Source organism: Budorcas taxicolor, chromosome 10 (assembly GCF_023091745.1).
Source record: "Budorcas taxicolor isolate Tak-1 chromosome 10, Takin1.1, whole genome shotgun sequence".
NCBI classification, from domain to species: Eukaryota; Metazoa; Chordata; class Mammalia; order Artiodactyla; family Bovidae; genus Budorcas; species Budorcas taxicolor.
The window spans coordinates 67,814,910-67,839,028 of NC_068919.1; the positions used below are offsets into that span (position 1 = coordinate 67,814,910).

General features: G+C 34.6%; 1 protein-coding gene across 1 annotated transcript in view; it reads right to left on the reverse strand.

Annotated features, from left to right (window-relative positions):
- Positions 1-1,848: 1,848 nt before the first annotated feature.
- The window catches only part of EXOC5 (exocyst complex component 5), a 37,436-nt gene continuing 15,165 nt past the window's right edge, over positions 1,849-24,119 (reverse strand). Inside the window, exons 10-18 of the mRNA XM_052647371.1 lie at positions 23,120-23,202; positions 21,948-22,157; positions 20,528-20,675; positions 12,812-12,920; positions 7,680-7,800; positions 5,119-5,205; positions 3,169-3,277; positions 2,758-2,973; positions 1,849-2,140 (exon numbers count right to left, since the gene is read on the reverse strand). Of these exons, the coding sequence (XP_052503331.1) occupies positions 1,952-2,140; positions 2,758-2,973; positions 3,169-3,277; positions 5,119-5,205; positions 7,680-7,800; positions 12,812-12,920; positions 20,528-20,675; positions 21,948-22,157; positions 23,120-23,202 (1,272 nt within the window). The 3' untranslated portion in view covers positions 1,849-1,951. The remainder of the gene's footprint in view (positions 2,141-2,757; positions 2,974-3,168; positions 3,278-5,118; positions 5,206-7,679; positions 7,801-12,811; positions 12,921-20,527; positions 20,676-21,947; positions 22,158-23,119; positions 23,203-24,119) is intronic.

The following is a 24,119-nucleotide window of genomic DNA, read 5'->3' on the forward strand; positions in this document are numbered from 1 at the left end:
TGAGTTTTCTTTGTTAGTGTCCTGTCAATGGTCATAATGGAAAATATTGCACATAACTCAAATATAAAAATAAAAATTAACAAAATAGCTACGCAACAAATATATGCTTTACATTTTAAAAATTAATTCAAAAAAAATAATCTGAAACACTTCTCTGATGTGGAAGTCTTATAATGTTCTCTCATGTTTTATTTGATATTCCCCCCCCTTTTTTTTTAAAACAAATTGACACTGTGTACAAAGTTCAAATGGCCAGTAAAACTACTGCTTTAAAATTGTTGGCTTTAAGTAACAGAGGTATAATTTGAATTCACATCAGAGCTTTCTAAAATAGCAATAGTACAAGCATGTGACTTTCTCTAATATCCAAAACCTGTTCTGGCTTTCCTTTGGCTAAGGAATAGAAAACTAGACAGCCTTCCAAAGCTGTCACAATTTCCTAAAATGCTTTGATAAATGTTGGCATAGTTTATTTCTCTTGCTTACCTAGATAACACTGGGCTAAACAGAAAATGAAGAAAATTCAGTTAAAAGTAACTTAAACAGTAGCTAGCTCACTCTGGACCTGGAAGTTTTGGTAAAGTTGAACATTCAGAAACATATTCTTAAATGTAGTTTTCCAAAATTAGGCCAAAAAGCCTACATTAGAGGAAAAAGAAAAGCCAAAAATGAGTCAAACATTGAAGTTTATCTGTTCCTGGAAGACTATGAATAATACAATGGAAGCTGAAACACTACATACAGCTAAGAATGCATTCTTGCAGAGAAAGTTTATAGTTAATAATTTTTTTTAATTTCCACTTGATATTTAAAATTTTATAAGTGATTTATTATGTCACCATATTAAGCCAATTCAATTAACTACACTCAGTAGGAATCACTTCAGAAATGCCTTGAAAAAGATAATGACAGACACTATATATTTAAAAACTACTAGTCCTTACAAAGTTCATCTCTGGATGAGAATATAATGCTGACTATCAATTCCCAATTCCTCTTAAAATGGAAGACTACCTGCATGTTTAGCCATTCCATCTTATTTCAGTTTAGCATAAGGATAAAAATCTTAAAGGATTGCATTGCTGCTAAACACTGCCAATAATTCTCACATGCACCATTTAGTCTATATCTTACTTTTTTACTTCCCTTATAATATTAAAATAATGAATAAATATGGTCCTTCAGTTAACATCCTCTACTTTATCTTAAAAGAAATATAAAATAAGGTAGCTTTATTAACTTCTTGCTAGCATTGGCTTAAAATCTGTTTACCAAATAAGAAATTGTAAACTTTTTTTTCCTTTTACCCAGAAAGCAGATGTATTTTGATCCACACTGCTAATACCTACATAAAATGTATTTCATTTTAGTTTTCTTTATAACATTTTTTTGGAATAGTATTACTGTTGTACCTCAGAAAAAATTCAATGAACCAACTACAGAAATTATGCCCAATTTTCAACCTTTGAAATAGGTAAAAAGTTCTCCAGGAAAACTTAAAAATAATCTGATTAACAATTACCACTGCTGAAAAGGTCATTGAAAATTGATAAATAATAAATGAGTCTTGCTGTATTTTACCCATCATTAGTGCAAAACAGGAAGCTGAAATTTCCCAATGGACTATGTTAAAGAACATGAACTGGAATACTGGTAACAATCTCATTTACCTTCTGACATCAACATTTTCCAGGATGAAAACAATGACATATAGCTTCACAGAGTTTGAGATTTATATAAGTTCAGAAATGGAATTAAAACTTTTAAGGAAAAACCAAAATATTCTTAGTATTGTCCAAATTTCAAATAAATCCTCAAGGGTAAATATGGCTGCTGTTTTTCCAAACAGTCATTTTTCAATAAAATGTTGGCTGTGTCATAAGAAACCTTCTGTGCTTTCTTTCAACCAAGGCTTGCTGGAGTACAACACATTTCCCTTGTAAATTCAACCTCAGCTAAAATGTCGAGCAAGGCGGGCAGATCTATAGTCAGCACGAAGTTGTACGAAGGAGTGAAGAATGTTCTTGTCCAGATTAGCAAGTTGTTCTCCTGAGCAGACTTGCTTTAAATTATCTGGGTTTACTACCAGAAGATTGCAAAGTGCATGCAGAGTATCAAAAAGCTGTAATACCAGAGGAATCTGAATTGAGATAAGAGAAGGAAAAAAATTTTTCTAGTTTTATAATCAGTTTGTAAATTCTTCTCACTTATGTACTGTCAGGAATTAACTAATGTTAAAGAGTTCAATGTTAGAATTTTTAAAAGCTACCAAAGTGTTAAAAAACTCAAATATTTCACACATTATATAAACTCAACATAATCTTTTTGAAAAGATTCATATTGTGCCAATTTACTCAAACAGTAATAATCATTTATACTTTTGTGAAATAGAACTAGTTATCATTAATTTACAGCTTTTTTAAATAATTTAAACATTGGATGGAAACTAATTTCAGAGAGATATACATGAAGAAAGAACATATTTTCTTGATATATGATATACAGCATTAGTTATGGGCATTAATAAGGTCATCTGGACTATGGAACTAAAATATGGCATTTTCTAAAAGCTCAAAGCAAAAATGCGTTAATACTGACTGGAGTAATACTTTTTCATTTACGAAATGTCAGATCTGTCTCATTACAGTATCAACAAAAGTTGTAAACTTTCCGCTAATGGTTATGTCAGTATACATTTTTATGATCTGACTTATGTTCTTGAACTTATTTACAAGTTTGATATTTGTGAATACATACCTTGAAGTCTTTGGCACACCTCCTATACTCAGCTACGTCACAAATTGCTAACATGCCACCCATACAGCTATAGGAATATTGTTGAAGATGCTCATAAATAAGTCGATGAAAACGTACTCCGAGTTCCATCAAAACTGTATCCACATTCTTCCCATCCATGGAATTTTTAATCTTCTCCACTTGTTTTCTTACGTAAGCACAGACTTTAACACAGGCCTGTAAAATTTTTTCTACACTTATTACACAGAAATATGTATCAGCTTAGCTAAGGAGAAAATACATATAAATTCTCATTAATCTCTAAGAATAAAAAAAAAACACTTGGAGCATAATAAGATACATCAATGAAATGTTAATAAGAATACAAATAAAGCAGATATTCTTACTAGCATATTAAATCATTTTACTCACATTAGTATACTGAATCAAAACATTGTTTTCATCTTCTGGCTTAAAATCTGTTTTCTTTTGTTCTGCAGCCAAGATATGCTTCATTTGTCCAACCATACAATTTAATGTCCTACAGAATTGAGAATACCATGTATTTGATCCATTTAATTTACTTTAATTTATATTATTTATACTAAATTAAATTTAAATAATTTAATTTCATGTCACCATAAAACTATTTTACTATTGGTATACTTCAGATTTTAAAACAAGTAAATTCTAGCTCTTGATAGCAAAGAGATCTTAATTTTATTAGCTTCCTGCTCAAAACACAGGGCAAAGATTCATTTGTCCATTGCTTTATTTAAGGAAATCTTAAAGATCTTAGAAGACTGTCACTAATTCATTTCCTTCACAAGTATATTTGGAGAATGCTTAGGAAGGGAGTAAGAAAGAAGAACTTATAAGGAATGGCCAAAGTTTGGAAGAACAGGTGAGAAGAACCCGAGTTTCACAGTCTAAGGATAAGCAGGAGGCTGAATAAGTGGTACTGAAGGCCCAGTTGAGAAATGAAGTATGAGTCTGTAATGGCACAAACAATGTCTGAGTTTTGCGACATTCTCCAACAGCAATGAACCATCCAGTTATCAGAATAACAGAATCTGCATTAATCCAGAGTTTAGGATCTGTAAGATAGTTATGATCAAAGGAAATAAATTTTAGGGTAATTACGAGGGAGTAATTAAAGATATGGAACAAGCAATCTAAGCGTTAACAGTGAATAAAACAAAGCTGGGAAAGGACAGATTGGCAAGAAACAAACAAAGCTGGAAAGGATAGACTGGCAAAAGACAAAGATATTTAGAGCTAGAGTTCCTATAAGTAACTTATATTCGTATATGTCTTCTTGAATGGAAGAGAAAAAAGAATTACAGGAAGTAAAAATATGCCCAAACCTGGTAGCATGGGCTTTAGAATTTGAGTTCCAGTTCTACCAGCATTAACTGTATGATCTCTAGCAAACTACTTCTTTTCTTTAAGCCTTCACTTCCTCATCTGTAAAATGGAAATGGTATTTCTAACTTAAATGAAATTATACAGGTAAAGATCCTTGTACTGTTGCCAGTGAAAGTAATAATCACCCAGTTGTGTCCAACTCTTTGTAAACCATGGACTGCAGCTCTCCAGGCTCCTCTGTCCATGGGATTTCTCAGGCAACAATATTGGAGTGGTTTGCCATTTCCTTCTCCAGGGGATCTTCCTAACCCAGGGACCAAACCTGGGTTTCCTGCATTGCAGGCAAATGAAATTATACAGGTGAAGATCCTTGTATTGTGCAAAGCATATAGCAAATGCCTGATAAATGCTTGATAAACAGATGATTATCATCAGTAACAAATGTCCACTACCATCTCAAAAGACAGAATCCACCGCTCCATATTATGAACAGGTAATTAACTAAAATAAACATCAAAAAAATTTTTCAAATGTAGGGTTTTCACTCAACGTAAGTTACTTTTAAAAATTGGTATGTTAATTTAATGCATTTCAGATATAAGCCTGAAATCTTCTGGGTTACATACCATTTTTAAGGAGTCTGGAGAGAGGAAGAGGAAGAGGGAAAGGGAAGGGAGGGAGGCAGGGAGAGAGGAGGAGAGAGAGGAAGGATGGGGACAGAGAGAGACAGTGTCTACAGCAGCATTTGCCAAAAGAAAAAAAAAAAAAAGATTTTCAAATAGAATTGGTCTAAAGTTAATCTAAACCTGCTGACTTCCATAAATAATAATTCTGGAATCCAATAAAATAACATTATTAGGATGAAATAAATATGTACAAATAAAATCAAACATTATAGCAGGAGAGTGGAATTCAAATAGACTTTTTTCTTGTTTGAAAATAATTTTCATGTTGTTATAATGGTGTTTTTACAAATAAAAAAATGCAAGAGAAATAGTAAAACTAAAAACTTGCCTATCAATGCCGGTATCCAATTTCATCTCCATCTGTTCAATTATTTCTTTTTTTTTCTGAAGGCATTCTGATAATTTAGGAGAGGAGCTATTGAATGTTTAAAGGAGGAATAAAAATCATATTAGTAACCTTAGAATTCTAAAAGTTTTCACAATTCCTGCTTATTGTTACATACCTAGACACACATACACACACATAATTTTAACTTGCTTCCAAATCCAAGGATATAAACAGTGATTATTTAGTATTCACTACGCTCAATTCATTACAATAGTCATGATAGGAAAAATTTATGATTTAAAACAGGAGGATTTAGATTTTTTATTTTCATCTCTGAGGAGCTATCCCTTTAGAATATAAACATGATTTTGGAATTATTCGGTTTCCTTTTTAATTAAATTTCTGGTGTTAACAGTAAGAAAAATAACAGCTTCTTTATAGTAAATTATATTAATTAAAATTTGTAGATGAACACTCAATCCAGTTGTATTTAGCTTTCTTATATTAAAAAACAAACACCAACATCTTGGTAGTCATATTCACCTTCTGAATTTTACCTAAATGTCAAATAACACCCAAAATACTAAAGAATATGCAATCTTAATAGTTCTATGTGAATTCTTCGCTATGTTGTATTCGGTTCAGTTCAGTTCAGTCACTCAGTCGTGTCCGACTCTTTGTGACCCCATGAATCGCAGCATGTCAGGTCTCCCTGTCCATCACCAACTCCCAGAGTGCACTCAAACTCATGTCCATCCATCAAGTCGGTGATGTCATCCAGCCATTTCATCCTCTGTCATCCCCTTCTCCTCCTGCCCCCAATCCCTCCCAGCATCAGAGTCTTTTCCAATGAGTCAACTCTTCGCATGAGGTGGCCAAAGTATTACAGTTTCAGCTTTAGCATCAGTCCTTCCAATGAACACCCAGGACTGATCTCCTTCAGAATGGACTGGTTGGATCTCCTTGCAGTCCAAGGGACTCTCTCAAGAGTCTTCTCCAACACCACAGTTCAAACGCATCAATTCTTCGGCGCTCAGCCTTCTTCACAGTCCAACTCTCACAACAATACGTGACCACTGGAAAAACCATAGCCTTGATTAGACGGACCTCTGTTGGCAAAGTAAAGTCTCTGCTTTTGAATATACTATCTAGGTTGGTCATAACTTTCCTTCCAAGGAGTAAGCGTCTTTTAATTTCATGGCTGCAATCACCATCTGCAGTGATTTTGGAGCCCCCAAAAATAAAGTCTGACACTGTTTCCACTGTTTCCCCATCTATGTGCCATGAAGTGATGGGACCGGATGCCACGATCTTCGTTTCCTGAATGTTGAGCTTTAAGCCAACTTTTTCACTGTCCTCTTTCACTTTCATCAATAGGTTCTTTAGCTCCTCTTCACTTTCTGCCATAAGGGTGGTGTCATCTGCATATCTGAGGTTATTGCTATTTCTCCCAGCAATCTTGATTCCAGCTTGTGCTTCTTCCAGCCCAGTGTTTCTCATGATGTACTCTGCATATAAGTTAAATAAGCAGGGTGACAATATACAGCCTTGACGTAGTCCTTTTCCTATTTGGAACCAGTCTGTTGTTCCATGTCCAGTTCTAACTGTTGCTTCCTGACCTGCATATAGGTTTCTCAAGAGGCAGGTCAGGTGGTCTGGTATTCCTATCTCTTTCAGAATTTTCCACAGTTTATTATGATTCACACAGTCAAAGGCTTTGGCATTGTCAATAAAGCAGAAATAGATGTTTTTCTGGAACTCTCTTGCTTTTTCGATGATCTAGTGGATGTTGGCATTAGAGCTCGTTAAAAAGTAAATTTCCTTTCAAAATGTGATTCAGAGATCACAAGTAATCTGTATCTTTGAGATCATTCCTAGATTAATAATTTCTTGGTATTATCAATATTTATAAAAAATGTCTAGAATTTTCTTTTATATGATTATTTTTCCTCTTTAATGACAGTACTACACATACAGTTTTGTAAAACATGCTCACATATACACTATTTTACATAATTCTCATATGCTTCAAAAGTTCACAAAAATCTTATTTAATATCTCATCAAAACTTTTCCTACTGATGGCATGAAATTGTTACTGTACATCTTTTCATTATAACAAGTGGGAACAAGCTAGAAGTCACCTTTCATACAGATTTAGGTTTATGACACAGTATTTCCAAATAAAACAAAATTAATATCACAGAAGGAAGAGAATATAGAAGGCAAGGAAGAAGAGTTTATGTTACTTTTCAAAAATTTTCTTCAAACTTCACATCTTTGAGCTAGATATTATTTCCATACGAATTACCACATTTCATTATTTGCAAATGGTAAATGTTAAATACTTGATGTCAAATTTCTGCTGTGAGAGAGGAAGGGGAAGGAAGAAGCAGGTTACAAATGCTTACATACACCCTGAGAGCAACTAGGTTGCTTATTTCACACCCTCCTGCCCTGTTTGATGTTTCAGTGAACAGCTATTACCTTTAAAATTTAACATAAAGTAGAATATTATAATATTCTTTGAAATACCAATGAAAATCAGACAATTTGACTAACCTTATTAGTGGCATAAGGTGATCATTAAACTGCTTGTCAAAAAGATGAAAAATAGTATTGGCCTGGTGCACAACATCCAAAAAATAGAGATTTGCATTCTTAGAATCTGAAGAAGGAATTCCTAAAGTTGGAAGGCATGTATATGTTAGAATCATATTAAAGAAATTCATCTAGGCAACAGAAAAAAGAATGTGGTTATATAACATGCATAAAAAAGAACTGCTGTTTCAATAAGTCAGCAATACTTTTTGTGGACAAAAAGAGTAAAATTAAGCTCATTAATAACAAAGTTTTAATGCCAAATTTTCACCATATACTCAAGTCTTCATTGTCTCCTGAGATAAACCAAAAACTAAACTTGTAAGTGAATCATCTTGGACTGTATCTTCTCCTTCCCCATCTTCTTGTGCCTAAAGATTCACATGAACCATGAACATACTTCTGTTATTACCATTTTTTCTTATAACCAGGCCTCATTACCTCTGCTAACAGTTAAAATAATTTTCTTATTAGTTCAAATTTCCTTATCTTTTATGCTATATCTTGTTGCCAGAGTAAGGTACTTGACATATTTCACTATGTTTTCTATCTACCATTTCCTCAAAGATATTCAAAGACTCCTCACTGTCAACAAAATAAATTCCTGATTTTCAGCATTGTATTCAAGCCACTTCACATTGTGACCGCAAAGCAAACAGCTGACCTCTTCAGATTTCAGTTTCCTCTTTTGCAAAAGAGTAATAGTTAAATTCCAAGGTGCCTACTAACCATAGACATTTATGTTCCTAGCTAAAATTAAAAGGTATAAAGAGCCAGGAGAAATATTCAGAGAAAATGAGAATTAAAAGTTTAATACCTAGAGTTCTTTACAGAAGGATGATTTTTTCCCCAAAGTTTTAAAACAAGTTATTTTCCCACAAATGACAAAATCACAACTGGCAACAAAACTAAAGCCTCCAACACAAACTCACAAGAGAAAAAAGTAGTCAACACACCCAATGAAAGACATGAAAGGCAACAGTTATGTATGTCTTTATATTACTAAATTATTACAGTTCTTATAGAAAATTCAATGAGTGTAGAAAAATGGGTATAAGCATATATGCCAGTAGCAGTATAGATTAGTGGGGAAAAAAATCCTTAGGAAAACAGTTTGTTCATATGTACAGAAATTTTAAAAATTTGCAACACACTTTGATCTGGTAATTTTAGTTTCAGAATTTTATCCAGAGAAAATAATTCAAAAGAAAGAAAACACAGTCAGTTCTACAGAGTTCACTACAGCCGCATAGAAAATGCATAGGAATAGAAGGCATATTCTCATCCTACCAGAAAATTTCCTAAGCCCTTCCAAATTATGAATACTGCTATTAAAATGAAGATGCTAGGTTTCCATACTAAAGAACAAATCCTTCATACCATATGGAATCAAATTTGTTACTTTACTGTCTTCATTAATCTTCATCTCTTTGAGGTAGATATTATCTCAATATAAATGACCACAATAGGTTATCTGCAAATTGCAAATGTTAAATACTTGATGTCAGTTCTGCTATTAGGCAGAAGGGGAGGCAAGCAGGCTACAAATGTTTATGCACATCCTGAGAGCAACTAGGTTAAAATAATAATAATAAAAAAGCGGGGCAGGGGGAATATAAACCGCAAGGTTATTGAATTATAGGTAATTTCGCTTCAACCTTAGAAACTTTAAAGAAAGATGTTACACACAAACACTTTTGAGCATGTGCTATGTGCTTTCTAGTAGCTTCAGTTCAATTCAATGCAGTCGCCAGTCATATCCAACTCTTTGTGACCTCATGGACTGCAGCACACCAGGATTCCCTGTCCATCACCAACTCCTGGAGCTTGCTCAAACTCATGTCCATCAAGTTGGTATTGCCATCCAACCATCTCATCCTCTGTCATCCCCTTCTCCTCCTGGCTTCAATCTTTCCCACCATCAAGGACATTTTCGATGAGTCAGTTCTCTGCATCTGGTGGCTAAGTATTGAAGCTTCGGCTACAGCATGGTCCTTCCAATGAATACTCAGAACTGATTTCCTTTAGGATTGACTGGTTGGATCTCCTTGCAGTCCAAGGGACTCTCAAGACTCTTCTCCAACACCACGGTTCAAAAGCATCAATTCTTCGGTGCTCAGCTTTCTTATAGTCCAACTCTCACGTTCATACACGACTACTCAAAAAACCATAGTTTTGACTAGATGGATCTTTGTCGGTAAAGCAATATCTCTGCTTTTTAATATGCTATCTAGGTTGGTCATAGCTTTTCTTCCAAGGAACAAGTGTCCTTTAATTTCATGGCTGCAGTCACCATCTGCAGTGATTTTGGAGCCCAAGAAAATAAAGTCTGTCACTGTTTCCACTGTTTCCCCATCTATGTGCCATGAAGTGATGGGACCGGATGCCATGATCTTAGTTTTTCAAATGTTGAGTTTTAAGCTAGCTTTTTCACTCTTTCATTCTCATCATGAGGCTCTTTAGTTTCTCTTCGTTTTCTGCCATAAGGGTGGTGTCATCTGTATATCTGAGGTTATTGATATTTATCTTTGCAAACTTGATTTCAGCTTCTGTTTCATCCAGCCCATCATTTTACATAATCTACTCTGTATGTAAGTTAAATAAGCAAGGTGACAACATACAGCCTTGACACACTCCTTTCCCAATTTTGAACCAGTCCGTTGTTCCATGTCCAGTTCTAACTGTTGCTTCTTGACCTGCATACAGATTCCTCAGGAGGCAGGTAAGGTGGTCTGGTATTCCCATCTCTTTCAGAATTTTCCAGTTTGTTGTGATTCATACAGTAAAAAGGCTTCAATGTAGTCAATGAAGGAGAAGTAGATGTTTTTCTGGAATTCTCTTGCTTTTTCTATGATCCAACAGATGTTGGCAATTTGATTTCTGGTTCCTCTGCCTTTTCTAAATCCAGCTTGTACATGTGGAGGTTCTCGGTTCACGTACTGTTAATGCCTCCCTTGGAGAATTTTGAGCATTTCTTTGCTAGCATGTGCGACTGTGTTGTAGTTTACATTCTTTGGCATTGCCTTTCTTTGGGATTGGGATGAAAACTGACCTTTTCCAGTCCTGTGGCCTGAATTTTCAAAAATTGCTGAAGTTTCCAAATTTGCTGGCATATTGAGTACAGCACTTTAACAGCATCATCTCTTAGGATCTGAACTAGCTCAGCTGGAATTCCATCACCTCCACTAGCTTTCTAGGTGCTAGACTATAATGCAACTAAGACAAATAAGATTCCTAACCACTTGAACTTACATGCTATTCTCTCTGCTTAAAATACTCTTTCTCCAAATATTCAATTTATTCCTTCACTTCATTCAGCTGATTCATGTCTCCTCAGAGGCCTTCTCTGACCATCCTTTCTAAAAAAGCCCTCTTCCCCCTGAATTCCCCATTCTACCTCCCATTACTATTCTCTATTTCTTACTCAATATTATTTTTATTCACTGTACTTACTAGTCATTTGTCAATCTTTTCCATAAGAATGTAAGTTCATAAGAATAAACACTTAAGTATATGTTCAATGAGTGAGGCAAATACCAATGGATGAAAATTTTATTGTAACAAGTGCTACGAAAAAAGTTAATTCAATGATGAAATAATGAGTAACTAGGCTGTGAGAAGTGGGTCACTTTAGCTAGGTCCATCTGCAAAAGACTCCCTAAAAATGTGGCACCTTAGTTAAGATCAAAAGGCTGAAAAGCCAGACATGAGAAGAGCTGAAGAAAAAGAAATGGGGGTCAGGAAGGGGGAACACCAAGTGCAAAGAACCTGAGTAAGGAAAAAGAATAAAGGCCAGAGTGGCTGGGGCAGTGAAGGGAAATGCAGATGAGAAGAGGATGAATATATAAGAGAAGGCCAGATCAAAACTATGCTTTTGCAAAGAGTTTGTTGCTGTTTTCCCCCTAAGTGTAATAGGAAACCACTAAAATGTCTTAAACAAAAAAAATTTAAGACCCTTAAATTTATACCATGACTGTTACATGGAGTCAGTTATTTGGAAAGGTAAGAACGTACAGAGAGACCAGTTAGGAGCAGACGGCAATCATGATGTTTAAATTAGGTTGGCATCAATGGAGATGGAGAAAAGTAGGAGAATTTGAGTTATGTTAGACAGTATATAGACAGGATTCACTGACAGACTGGTTTTCAGGTTTGATGAAAAGAATAATTATGGCAACTTCTGGGTTTGGGGCTTCAGCAAATAGTAAATAGCAATGCCTTTTAAAAACATGAGAAATAATGGGAAAGGAAGAAGTTTAGATGGAAGATAAAGAGTTTCATTTTGGATATATTAAATTTGAGATGTACACAGAACAGATGAGAGAAGTCAAGGAGGCAACTGAACTAATGAGACTAGAATTTAGGGAAGAGGTCATTATTATCTTATTAATATCAGTAAACCCAAAAGGCCAAAAACAAAAGAAAAAATTTCTTATGAATCTATTCCTTTCCAGGCTTATTGATAAGGCTTATTTTCTTTTCCAAACTTTACATTACTCAACTGTCTCAAGCAGAATTGCCGTCATTTCCATTTCTGCCCCCTTGGCATTTAATAACTTATAGCAAAGGCAATGGCAACCCACTCCAGTACTCTTGCCTGGAAAATCCCAAGGGCGGAAGAGCCTGGTAGGCTGCAGTCCATGGGGTCGCAAAGAGTCAGACATGACTGAGTGACTTCACTTTCCCTTTTCACTTTTCATACATTGGAAAAGGAAACGGCAACCCACTCCAGTGTTCTTGCCTGGAGAATCCCAGGGACGGTGGAGCCTGGTGGGCTGCCGTCTATGGGATCGCACAGTCATACAAGACTGAAGCGACTTAGCAGCAGCAGCAGCAGCAGCATTGTATTACAGTCTGCCACACACTGCTGTGACTTATATAGTTTATCCTGCCCTGCTCAATGTAAGCAACATTAGAACTGTGTCTTTGTATAGCTTTTAGCATCTGACAAATCCTTGCACTACAGGAAGTTCAAAAAGCATTTCGCTGCATTGACTGAGATGAATATATATAAAACAATAGTATGCATACAGTTTAACCAAACAGGATCAAAGAAATTTAAGATGAAGAATAATACAAATAAATATACTTACCAGCAAGTCCTGTTTCCAAGGCATAATCAATATGTTCAATACATAAAAATTCCACAAGAATGGTAAAAATTCTAAAGGCATTCCTTGGTAAATCAGAAGGATCAGAGAGCTTTAAAAAGAAAAACCAAATACATCACTCCTCAGGTTTACCTTTAAAAAACAAGGCAACTTTTTTTTTTTAAAGCAATCTACTTTGTATAAGACATAGTGATCTGGTGTCAAATGGTAATTTAAATACCTTCCACCCACCCAAAATGCCTTTCTCATATACATATAGTTGCAGTGCTCTCTATTTGTCTACAATTCTCCCGGCTTAAACAAGATTACTGTTTTCTGACCTGGACTGCAATCCATGTTAACTGTGACAGGAAAGAAAGAAAAGGAGAGAGAACCAATAGAAAAGAAAATCTAAGGTACACATTAAAGCCAAGTATGTTTTAAAGAAATACACACCAACAAAACATACACGTAAGTACATATAATAAAGTACACTCAACTGCCATGTAAAATGCCTTTCTTAATGTCATAGTAAAAGAAGTCTGAGAGTCACCTACTGAATAAAAGCTATTCTAGTAAAACTCAGAACCAGAAAGGATTCTTCATTTTCTTGGAGGGTGGGGACAGGGAAATCAATAACAGACACTATAAAATAGGTCAGGCTCAATCCCACCTTCATCACTTCCCATTGAGTGAACCCTTGAGATGTTATTTAACCCCACCAAATCTCAATTTCTTCATCTGTAAGGTAGGAATAGTATTATTGGTACTTATATCCTACCCTTGAGATGAAAATAAAGTATGAAAATACATGTAAGGTATTCTGAGCTTAGTGTCTGGCACATAAGTTCACAACAATAAATGTTCATTTTGATGTTGATGTTGCTGCTGATTAACTACTTAGTAAAAGAATCATTAGTAGTTATGCTGAGAAAATTAAATCCCTTTTAAAATGTTGGAAAATAACCTCTCAACTTCTTGTAACTGCTGCCTACATTATTAATCAATTGATTGTTGCCTATTTGTTGTCTCTATTCATGCTCCCTCTGAGAGTAATGCTTGTTATCTGATATATACAGCTGGGTGTTAAAAAGTGCATAACCCACTTTAAATTCTCTAAATCTCTACAGCTTATAATTATTAGTTTGGTATTACTTGATTCCCTTGCTGGTCTTAACACCACCCCAACCTTTACCCTTCTCTACCACAACTCTCACCTCCCTTCTCTGTTCAATGATGCTTTATAAATGCCATTAGCAAGCCATTTTCCACATCCCTCCTCTCTACATCCATATATTCATGCATAATTGAAAGAAGAAGTAGACTGAAAAAGTTGTAAGGATATACAAGACAAAAATAACTGTTAACCAACTGGACCTAAATGACATTCAGAGAACATTCAACATTAGGATATATATTTTCTTTCAGTATTCAGAAAACATTTACCAAGATGGATCATATTCTAGGCTAAAAAAATAAGTCTCAATAAATTTAAAATGGATTCACATCACACAAAATATGTTCTCTAACCACAACAGAATCAAACTGAAACCATTAACAGAAAGATATCTAAAAAATCCTCTAATATCTGGAAATGATATAACACACTTCTAAGCTACTCTTCAGCCAACAGAAATCAAAAGGGAAATTTAAAAGTATTTTGAACTGAATTTTAAACACAACAAATAAATATTTATTGTATGAAGCTAAAGCAGTATCTTAAAGAGAAAGTTATAAGATTAAATCCTTGTATTAGAAAATAAGAAGGGTCTCTAATCACTGATCTCACCTTCCACCTTAAAAACTAGATAAAGAAGATCAAATGAAGCCCAGGTAAGCAGAAGGAAAAGAAATAATAAAGAGTGGACATCCATGAAATACAAAACAGGAAAATCAATGATACCAAAGCTGATTCTCCAGGGAAACCAATAAACTGATAAACCTATATCACACACACAAGACACAAATCATCAAAAATGAATAGGTGACATCACTATAGATTCAACAGGTTTTAAAAAGATAATAAGCTACTATATATGTAATAAACAAGAAAGTCATAGTGTAAAGTACAGCAAACTATATTCAATACCTTATAATGACCTATAATGAAAAAAGAATATACATATTATATATATTATATACATAACTGGATCATTTTGCTATACACCAGAAATTAACACAAAACTTTAAACAATTTTTTTCAATTAAAACACACACACACACACACACACACACACACAAATCAACTGAACATTAAAAAAAGGATATGGCAATAACATGAACAACTTAATCCCCCGAGATTCAACAATCTGTGTGAAATATACAAATCTTAAAGGACACAAACTACTAAAGCTCACTTTAAAAGAAATAGGTAACTAAAATAGTTCCATATCTACTAAGAAGTTGAATTTGTAGCTAAAAATACTCACAAATTTAAAAACTACAGGCACAAAAGACTTCACTAAGTTCTACCAAATATTTAAGGAAGATATAACACTAATTTTACACAAACTCTTCTAGAAAATTAAAGAGGAAAGAATATTTTCCAACTCATTCTATGAGGCCAAGATTACCTTGATACCAAAGCTACAAAGACATTATGAGAAAAACATATGTATAAATCAATATCCTTTGTGAACACAAACACAAAATTTAACAAAAGTTTAGTAAACTTAATCCAATAATACATAAATAGGACAATACATGATGACCAGGGGGGGTTTATTAAAAGAATGCAAGGTTAACATTTGGAAATCTATCAATGTAATTCACAATAGAATAACAACAAAATAGCATTTGACAAAGCCTAATATCCATCCTTATAAAAACACCTAGAAAATTATAATAAAAGAATTTCCTTAATCTGATAAAGAGCATCTATGAAAAACAAATGGGTCCTAATCAAACAGGGTTTCTCTGGTGGCTAAGTGGTAAAGACTCTGCCTGCAATGCAAGAGACTCAGGTTCCATCTCTGGTCAGGAAGATCCCCTGGAGAAGCAAATGGCAACCCACTCCAGTATTCTTGCCTGGAAAATTCCATGGACAGAGGAGCCTGGTAGGCTACAGTCCATGGGGCTGCAAAGAATCGGAACCAACTAAGCACACGCACACACACATATGTATGTGAGTGTGTGTATATGTATGTGTGGGTGTATGGACCTAGAGGTTATCATACTAAGTGAAGTAAGTCAGATAAAGACAAATATCATGCAATATAGCTTATTTGCAGAATCTAAAAGAAAAAGAAGACACAAATGAACTTATTCTCAAAACAGAAAGAGACTCACAGACACAGAAAACAAACTTATGGTTACCAAAGGGAAAAAGGGGATGGGGGAAGGATAAATCGTGAGGCTGGGATTAACATATACACACAACTATGTATAAAACAGACAACCAACAATGACCTACTGTATAGCACAGGGAACTATACTCAATATTGTATAACAATCTATAAGGGAAAAAATATATATACACACATAAATATACATATAGCTGAACTGCTATGCTGTACACCTAAAACTTAGGCTTCTCTGGTTGCTCAGACAGTAAAGTCTGCCTGCAATGCAGGGGACCTGGGTTCAATCCCTGGGTTGGGAAGATACCTGAGAAGGGTAAGGCTAGCCACTCCAGTATTTGTGCCTGGAAAATCCCATGAACAGAGGAGCCTGGAGGAGCCTGGTAGGCTACAGTCCATGGGGTTGCAAAGAGTTGGACACGACTGAGCAACTTCACTTTCAACTTTTAAAAAAATGAGTCTTAACTACATATACAACTGTCAAGAAATAAGAACCCAATTTTTAAAAATGTTACTAAGGAGAAATGAAAGCGTATGTCTGCATAAAGATATATAAATGAATGTTCACAGCTTCATTTTTAACAACCAAACACTGGAGCCAATCTAAACTGCCATCAATAGGTATGTGGATAAGCAAAACAGTGAAGAACCTGCCTTTAATGCAGGAGACCATGGTTCAATCCCTGGGTCAGGAAGATCCCCAAGCGAAGAAAACGGCTACCCACTCTAGAATTCTTGCCTGGAGAATTCCATGGGTAGAGAAGTCCATGGGTCACAAAGAGTCAGACATGACTGAGCAACTAACACTTTCACTTCTTTTCCATGCAATAAAATACTATTCAGCAATAAAAGAAAATACTAATACACACAACATGAATGAATTTCAAAACATTTATGCTGAGTTAAAGAATCCAGAAACACATGTATATATTATATTATAATCCCATTTATTAAAAATTCTAGAAAATTAATCAACTTCTTGAAAAGTCCTATTTAGTTTTCAAGACTCAGTCCCGAGTCTTGACAACTTCTTTTTGACAACTAATCTACAGTGAAGGAGGTCATGGTTGCCTGAGGACAGAAGCAGAGGGAGGAGAAAAGGAGAATTTACAAGTAGAAAAGGAAACTTTGCGGGGGGGGGTGATCTTGTTCATTACTTTGGTTGTACTATAGCTTCATAAATGTACACATAACTTACCAAAGTTACCAAACTGTACAGTTCAAATGCAAGCAGTCTACTGAATGTCAATTGTATCTCGACATTACTAAGCTTTTTTAAAAAGAAAAATACACCCAATCTTCTCATTACACTGCCCTGTTTTATATCCTTTAATATTTCCATCAACATCTAACAAGGTCAAGTCCAAATTTCTAAGTATGGTATATAAAGAGTTTTTGTCTACATTTTCAAATTCCTGTCTCATTACTCTCCCCATATCCTTTTTCAGTTCAAGTATTTCATGCTGCATGACTATTCTCTGTATATGTTTTTGTGCATGTAATATTCTCTTTTCCTGAAATCACCTGCCATTATCTTGAAGATACCCTATTTATCTTTCAAGACCCAGACCTCAAATGTCCTCTCCTTTTTGAAATCTCCTCTGAAAAATACTCATCCTCAATTCCTTAACCAGTCAGAGCTGGCTGCTTCCTCTTTAGGTCTCAACAGTGTCTATCTGTTGTTGTGCTGTTCAGTCACCCAGTCCTGTTTGACTCTGCAACCCCATGGACTGCAGCACGCCAGGCCTCCCTGTCCCTCACCATCTCCTGAAGTTTGCCCAAGTTCATGTCCATCACATCGGTGATGCCATCCAGCCATTTCATCCTCTGACGCTCTCTTTTCCTTTTGCCCTCAATCTTTTCCAGTAACAGGGACTTTTCCAATAAGTCAGCTGTTTACATCAGATGACCAAAATACTGGAGCTTTAGCTTTAGCATCAGTCCTTCCAAAGAGCATTCAGGGTTGATTTCCCTTAAGACTGACTGGTTTGATCTCCTTGCTGTCCAAGGTATTCCTGGAGTCTTCCCCAGCACCACAGTTCGAAGGCATAAATTCTTGGTGCTCTGCCTTCTTTACAGTCCAGCTCTCCCAACGGTACATGGACCAATCGGAAGAACACAGCCTTGACTATACGGACCTTTGTCAGTAGAGTATATACAGTCTAGGTCTGTCACAGCTTTCCTGCCAAGAAGCAATTGTCTTCTGATTTCATGGCTGCAGTCACCATCCGCAGTGATTTTAGAGCCCAAGAAGAGGAAATCTGTTACTATATACATAGTGTATATCTACTTGCACTAATTCTTTATATATCTACCTCTTTTCCTCACTATTCAAAAGTAATGTGTATATTTTGTACTTATAACCTTAATGCCTAACATGGCAGGTGGTACAAAGTAAACACAAAATAATGTTTGTTACATCAGACTGCAATGAATTAAACTGATTTTCAATTTTGTCTTTATCCAGAGAGAAGGTCATGATTTAATCTAGTTACTGAGTGTGACTCAAGCGCTTCCCAGGTGGCGCTAGTGGTAAAGAATTTGCCTGCCAATGCCAGAGATATAAGAGACCTAGCTTCAATCCCTGGGTTGGGAAGATCCCCTGGAGAAGGGCATGGCAACCCACTCCAGTATTCTTGCCTAGAGAATCCCTTGGACAGAGGAGCCTGGTGGGCTACACCCCACAGGGTTGCACAGAGTTGGACACGACTAAAGTGATTAAGCACACACTGACTCAAAACAATAAATACGTTGACAGCTTCAGGTTTGATGATCTGCTGCTACTGCTGCTGCTGCTAAGTCGTTTCAGTCGTGTCCGACTCTGTGCGACCCCATAGACGGCAGCCCACCAGGCTCCCCCGTCCCTGGGATTCTCCAGGCAAGAACACTGGAGTGGGTTGCCATTTCCTTCTCTAATACATGAAAGTGAAAAGTGAAAGTGAAGTCGCGCAGTCGTGTCCGACTCTTAGTGACCCCATGGACTGCAGCCTACCCGGCTCCTCCATCCATTGGATTTTTGATGATCTGATGGTATAGAAATATTTTAACATATTTCCAGTATTCAGAAGAGTAGAGCTATTACTGCATCAAATACAGCCATCACATACCCTGAGGTGTCATATCTTAACACTTTTCCAAATGCACTTCAGATTTTTTCGTCTGTGGTGGCAGGGGCAGTCCAACATTATAAAGTGCCTTAGGTATTCCTCCCAAGACAACCACTACTCTGAAACTGTTTATCACACCCATGTTGTGTATGCTCCTGAACAAAATATTTTTACTTTTTAAAACTTTATATTGTGGTATAATGAATATATCTTTCCCCATCTTGCTCTTTCCACTAAACATTATATTTTTGAGATTTACTCATGCTGATACATGTAACTCTAGTTTAGTCATTTAAATTGGTATATTAGCTTTCCCGTATACGAACAATGTCATTTTATCAATTCTTTCTACAGCACACTTAGTTTGCTTCTAATTTTTCACCATGACAAACAATGTAGCTTATGATGTTAGACATGTCCTGTGAACCTACAAATTCTCTACGAAATTAACAAATTACTCTCCAAAGTATATCGATTACTATTTCCATAGGCAGTGTATAAGAACTTCTATTGCTCCACATACTTACCAAGAGTATCAACAAAATTTTTGCCAACCTATTGAGAATTAGTATTTTCCCTGTCTTAAGTTTCATTTCCCACTAGTGAGACTAAATCTCTTATTGATAACCTACATTTTATATTTCTATTTACAGTCTATATTGATCTATCAATATAAATATATAGACCACATACATCATACAAATAAAAAATTATGACTACCTCAACTATCAATTTCATACTTAAGAAACATCCAGCTCAGTTTCTTCCTCTGTAAAAGAGATAACAACTTCACAGAAATGTTACAATGAGTTAATGCATACCTAAGGTGCTTGGAATAGCGCCTGGAACATAGTATGTGCTATACAATTACTAACCAGTATTATTTGTTTTATAAATCTTCTGCTAGTAAAACTGGTTAAAGCCTTCTTTTTACACCCTGGCTTAATTGTTTACTTTGTTAAAGTGTGTTTGTTGAAGGCATTCTAAATTTTTAATGGAGTCAGTTTTTCCTTTCCTTTGATATCTGTTCTTAAAACATCCTTCTCTCCCTAGTGCTGTATTTCTTTATGATCTGGTTCTAACCCTCACTTTCATATATTGATTTAATATCTCACTGAAGAAAATTTGGTATCTTTGTTTAAAATCATATTAAAATATACTTCTAAACAATTGAAAAATAATTGTTCCCTAAACAAAAATCCTACTTTTTTATTATGATAAACAGATGTTCATAACCAGAGAGCAGAGTGTTTATACAAGCAAAACTTAAAATACACAGCTATATATAAATTAAATAAATGTACAATTCTTACCCTATGACATCTTTCAAAGGCTTGTTTGGTTTCTTGCAAAAGATTAACCACCACTTCCTGGGACAGGAAAGTCTCTCCATGAGTATCGATACTTGGCCCCAGAGGTAAGTTGGTACGTTGTCTAATTCTCTCTTTCAGATCTTGAATACTAGTGCATAATAGAAACAAATGAAAAAATAAGACTACTATACATAGATTTCAATTTCAAGTACTCTCAAACTTAGTATACATGAACTAATAAAGAGAAGAAAAATGGACCAATAGCAGGAGATCTAAAACTTCTAATTTCAGTAAGTAATTCTGTAAAGTGAAGAAAGCATTAATCTCTAAATAGAAGACTATCATATGAAAAGTGAGTAGATCTGCAGTTATTATCTCTAACGTCTCTTTTAGGTCTACAATTCTGACTCAATATTTAGCTCTACAATTCAGACTCAATAGCCAAAAACTCCTTGTTTGGTTTCCTTAAGAAGTAGGCTTTTCGAAGTAAGCTAATATTTCAGATAATTAAATGGCCCTGCTTAAAACAAACTTTAAAATTTTAAAGCTTTTTAAATATACTAACTACTTAAGCATATTGTACATTTATTACTATTAAACATAATTTAGCTTTTCTAAATGACTGAGGGTTATTAAGAACATTTATTATATTTATAGAAGGCTAGATTACTTTTGTTCCTATTTATAGAATATATAGCTCCAGATTGTGAACTTTAAAAAAAAATTCTTATGGTTGTTTTTTAGCTTTTCTCTTTTACTTGCTACTGCCTTTCAGATGTCACTTCTTATTCCTAATTATAATCTCTCCATGATCATTATTTAATATGTAACAAGCTGGGAAATAAGAAGCTGATTTAGCTGTATGAATATTATATGAACCATCAACTCTGATGGTTCACAAAAGTCATTTTGATTCATCCTAGAATCAACTAAATTCCAGATAGGTAAGATCTAGATTACTGAGCTGCCACCAATTCTTATAGCAAATCATTTTATTTTCTTCTAGGATATGAGTAAATTCAAGTTTTAATGTATTACTTAAACAAGTTCATGCCCAAGTCATTTAAAAAGCTCAGGGTATCAATTTGCAGGGGTTTTTGTTCTTTTTAAGCACACCTGCAACAGCAGCAATAAAACAATTTACTTCCTAATTAATAGCCTGGAATAATTAACTTAATCTAAAAAAAGGAAAGGAGGGAGGATGGGAGGACTTATGGCACTGGTATTCTGTTTTACATTTTAATAATGTTAAAATATTTCAACATGTGTCTCAAAAGACAGGATTTGATGAATGGTATAAAAAAACTGATAATTCTTCACAGAAAATTCTAATGACTATCAATATTTCTCAAGTTGTCCAAATATAAAAATGTTTTAAATATCTTTAGTTTTAACTATAACATTTAACAAAAACTCTTACCCTCCTGTGCCAATGGATCTCTTTTGATGGTTTTTTGAGTCATAATAGCGCTGTAGGATCATAGCACTTCTGCTTTTCAAATAGCCAGTCTCTATTTCAATGTAGCTCTCCAAATAGGAAATGAAAATGGACTTGATAAGCTTAGACAAGAAAGTCTGTTTATCAGTACCTAAGTTAAACTCCATCAACTTGCTGGAAAGATTTGTGGTTCTTTTCACGGAAAAGAGGGGGAAAAGATAAATGTATATTTTAGGTATAGAAATAATATTAAGAAATACATATTTTTACAATGTGACTTTTGAAAAACTTATGTTAAACCACCATTTCTTAAACCCTGGGACGTTACTTAGTATGCAGAGAGCAACTATATAAGGTTATATAAATATATTAAGTGGAATGTATATTACAAATAATATGATAGTTTTGAAAACTGCCATAAACTCCTAGAGACAACTCAGCAAGAGGAAACTGAGGCAACCAACCAGTCTAGAAATGGCAACGATGGCAGAATGGCTTCAAGTATGCCATTCATGACATGGTACCAAGTCAAAATACTTCCTCTGTTCATTCTCTTCTCTGGACTTGTCTCTAATTTTCTGTTTCTCACTGCTGAAGATAGACTCAGAATAGTGCTGCTGTTGAAACAGACTTCCTGATTATAGTTACTTTTGAAAACCCTCTTCTCAAAATCACAATGAAGAAAAGCAACTCCACATGAAGCTTCTACAAAGTGTAACACTGCCATTTACAAAACACAAGACAGATTTTCACATCAGACTTAAGTCTGAAACTGTCATTTGTTAAGAATTTGTCACTCCTTTTCTCAACTTCTAAAGCTTTAATGAAAATAAATGTAGTTATTACTCATTCTTAAAAAAAAATTAAATAATGAACTAGTTTACAATTAAGATCAAAAACATAATTCTGAAGTCTTAGTTTAAACAAGGTTTTATACTTCATTAAAGTTCATTAACATAAAGCATAATATCTAATAGTTAACCTAAGAAAGATACTCTTATACAATACTAGTCTATACAGCCAAGTATTTAATGCTAAAAGTTGTATTGGTATCTGACAAACTGTTATTCAAAAACACCTGAATACTTCCCAATTTTCTATTTGAAGAAAAGAAAAGGTGAGATATTACTATTTTCTAATAATTAAAAATATACCTTGTGTATAAATCATAGAGACTTTTGAGATACTGCTCTGCATCAGACTTCCAACATTCTTGTAACTGGTCTTTCACAAAGCTCTAAAAAGAAAAGTCAACATTCTGTTAATTAAATAAATATTAAATTATACAGTCAATATTTTTTTCCTCTAGAATTACTCCACATTCTTGAACTGTTCTGACTTAAAATCCAGTGGCAAAGGCAATGCATAGGAAATAGACCAATATAAAAAAAATTTAAAAGCAGGTTTTTAGTTTACTGCTTCTCGTATTTACTTGTACATTTATATCAGTGTTGGGATTAAGCATTAAGAATCTCAAATATCTTATCTTTAGAAAAAAATCCCAAAAAACAACACTTGAAGCTATATCAATATGGTCAATTCTTTAAAGCAGCATTTCCCAAACTGCAGTCTAAGTAACACTAGTGTCCTTTGAGACACTAACAGACCTTACTATAAAACTGGGAAAGGCAGTACATTACATTTCCACTTCTAGAGGATCACAATATATATTAGTACCTCTAAAGGATATTCAAAGTCGTGTTTTTAAAACGACATTTATTTAACACTGCTGAATCCATTGGTAAACAGTTTAGGAAATGTTGCCTTAAAGTACAGAGCTATGGAAGTAAAGGCTGTAAACGAAACATTCAGAGTTTTTTCTTTTCATGTCAGTGCCATATGATAAAAAATTTTACAGATCTTGTAATCTTGTTCAAATTTACTAAGGTAAAATAAGGTAAGCAATGTCAATGCTAAGTATCATTCTTAGCATTTCAAAATGCTATCGATTGGTCAAGGTGAGAGCCCAGTGAATATTAAAATCTGAGGCTAATCTATCACACCTGTTACTACTACTACTGATACACATGTAATTTCTAACACATGCTCTGATGACCGTGAGTGGCACCTTTTAACATTTTGTTTTAAAGCTTGACACTGTCTCTCCTTTCCCCTATACTTAATAAGTGAATTGCTGTTCCTAAGTATATTACA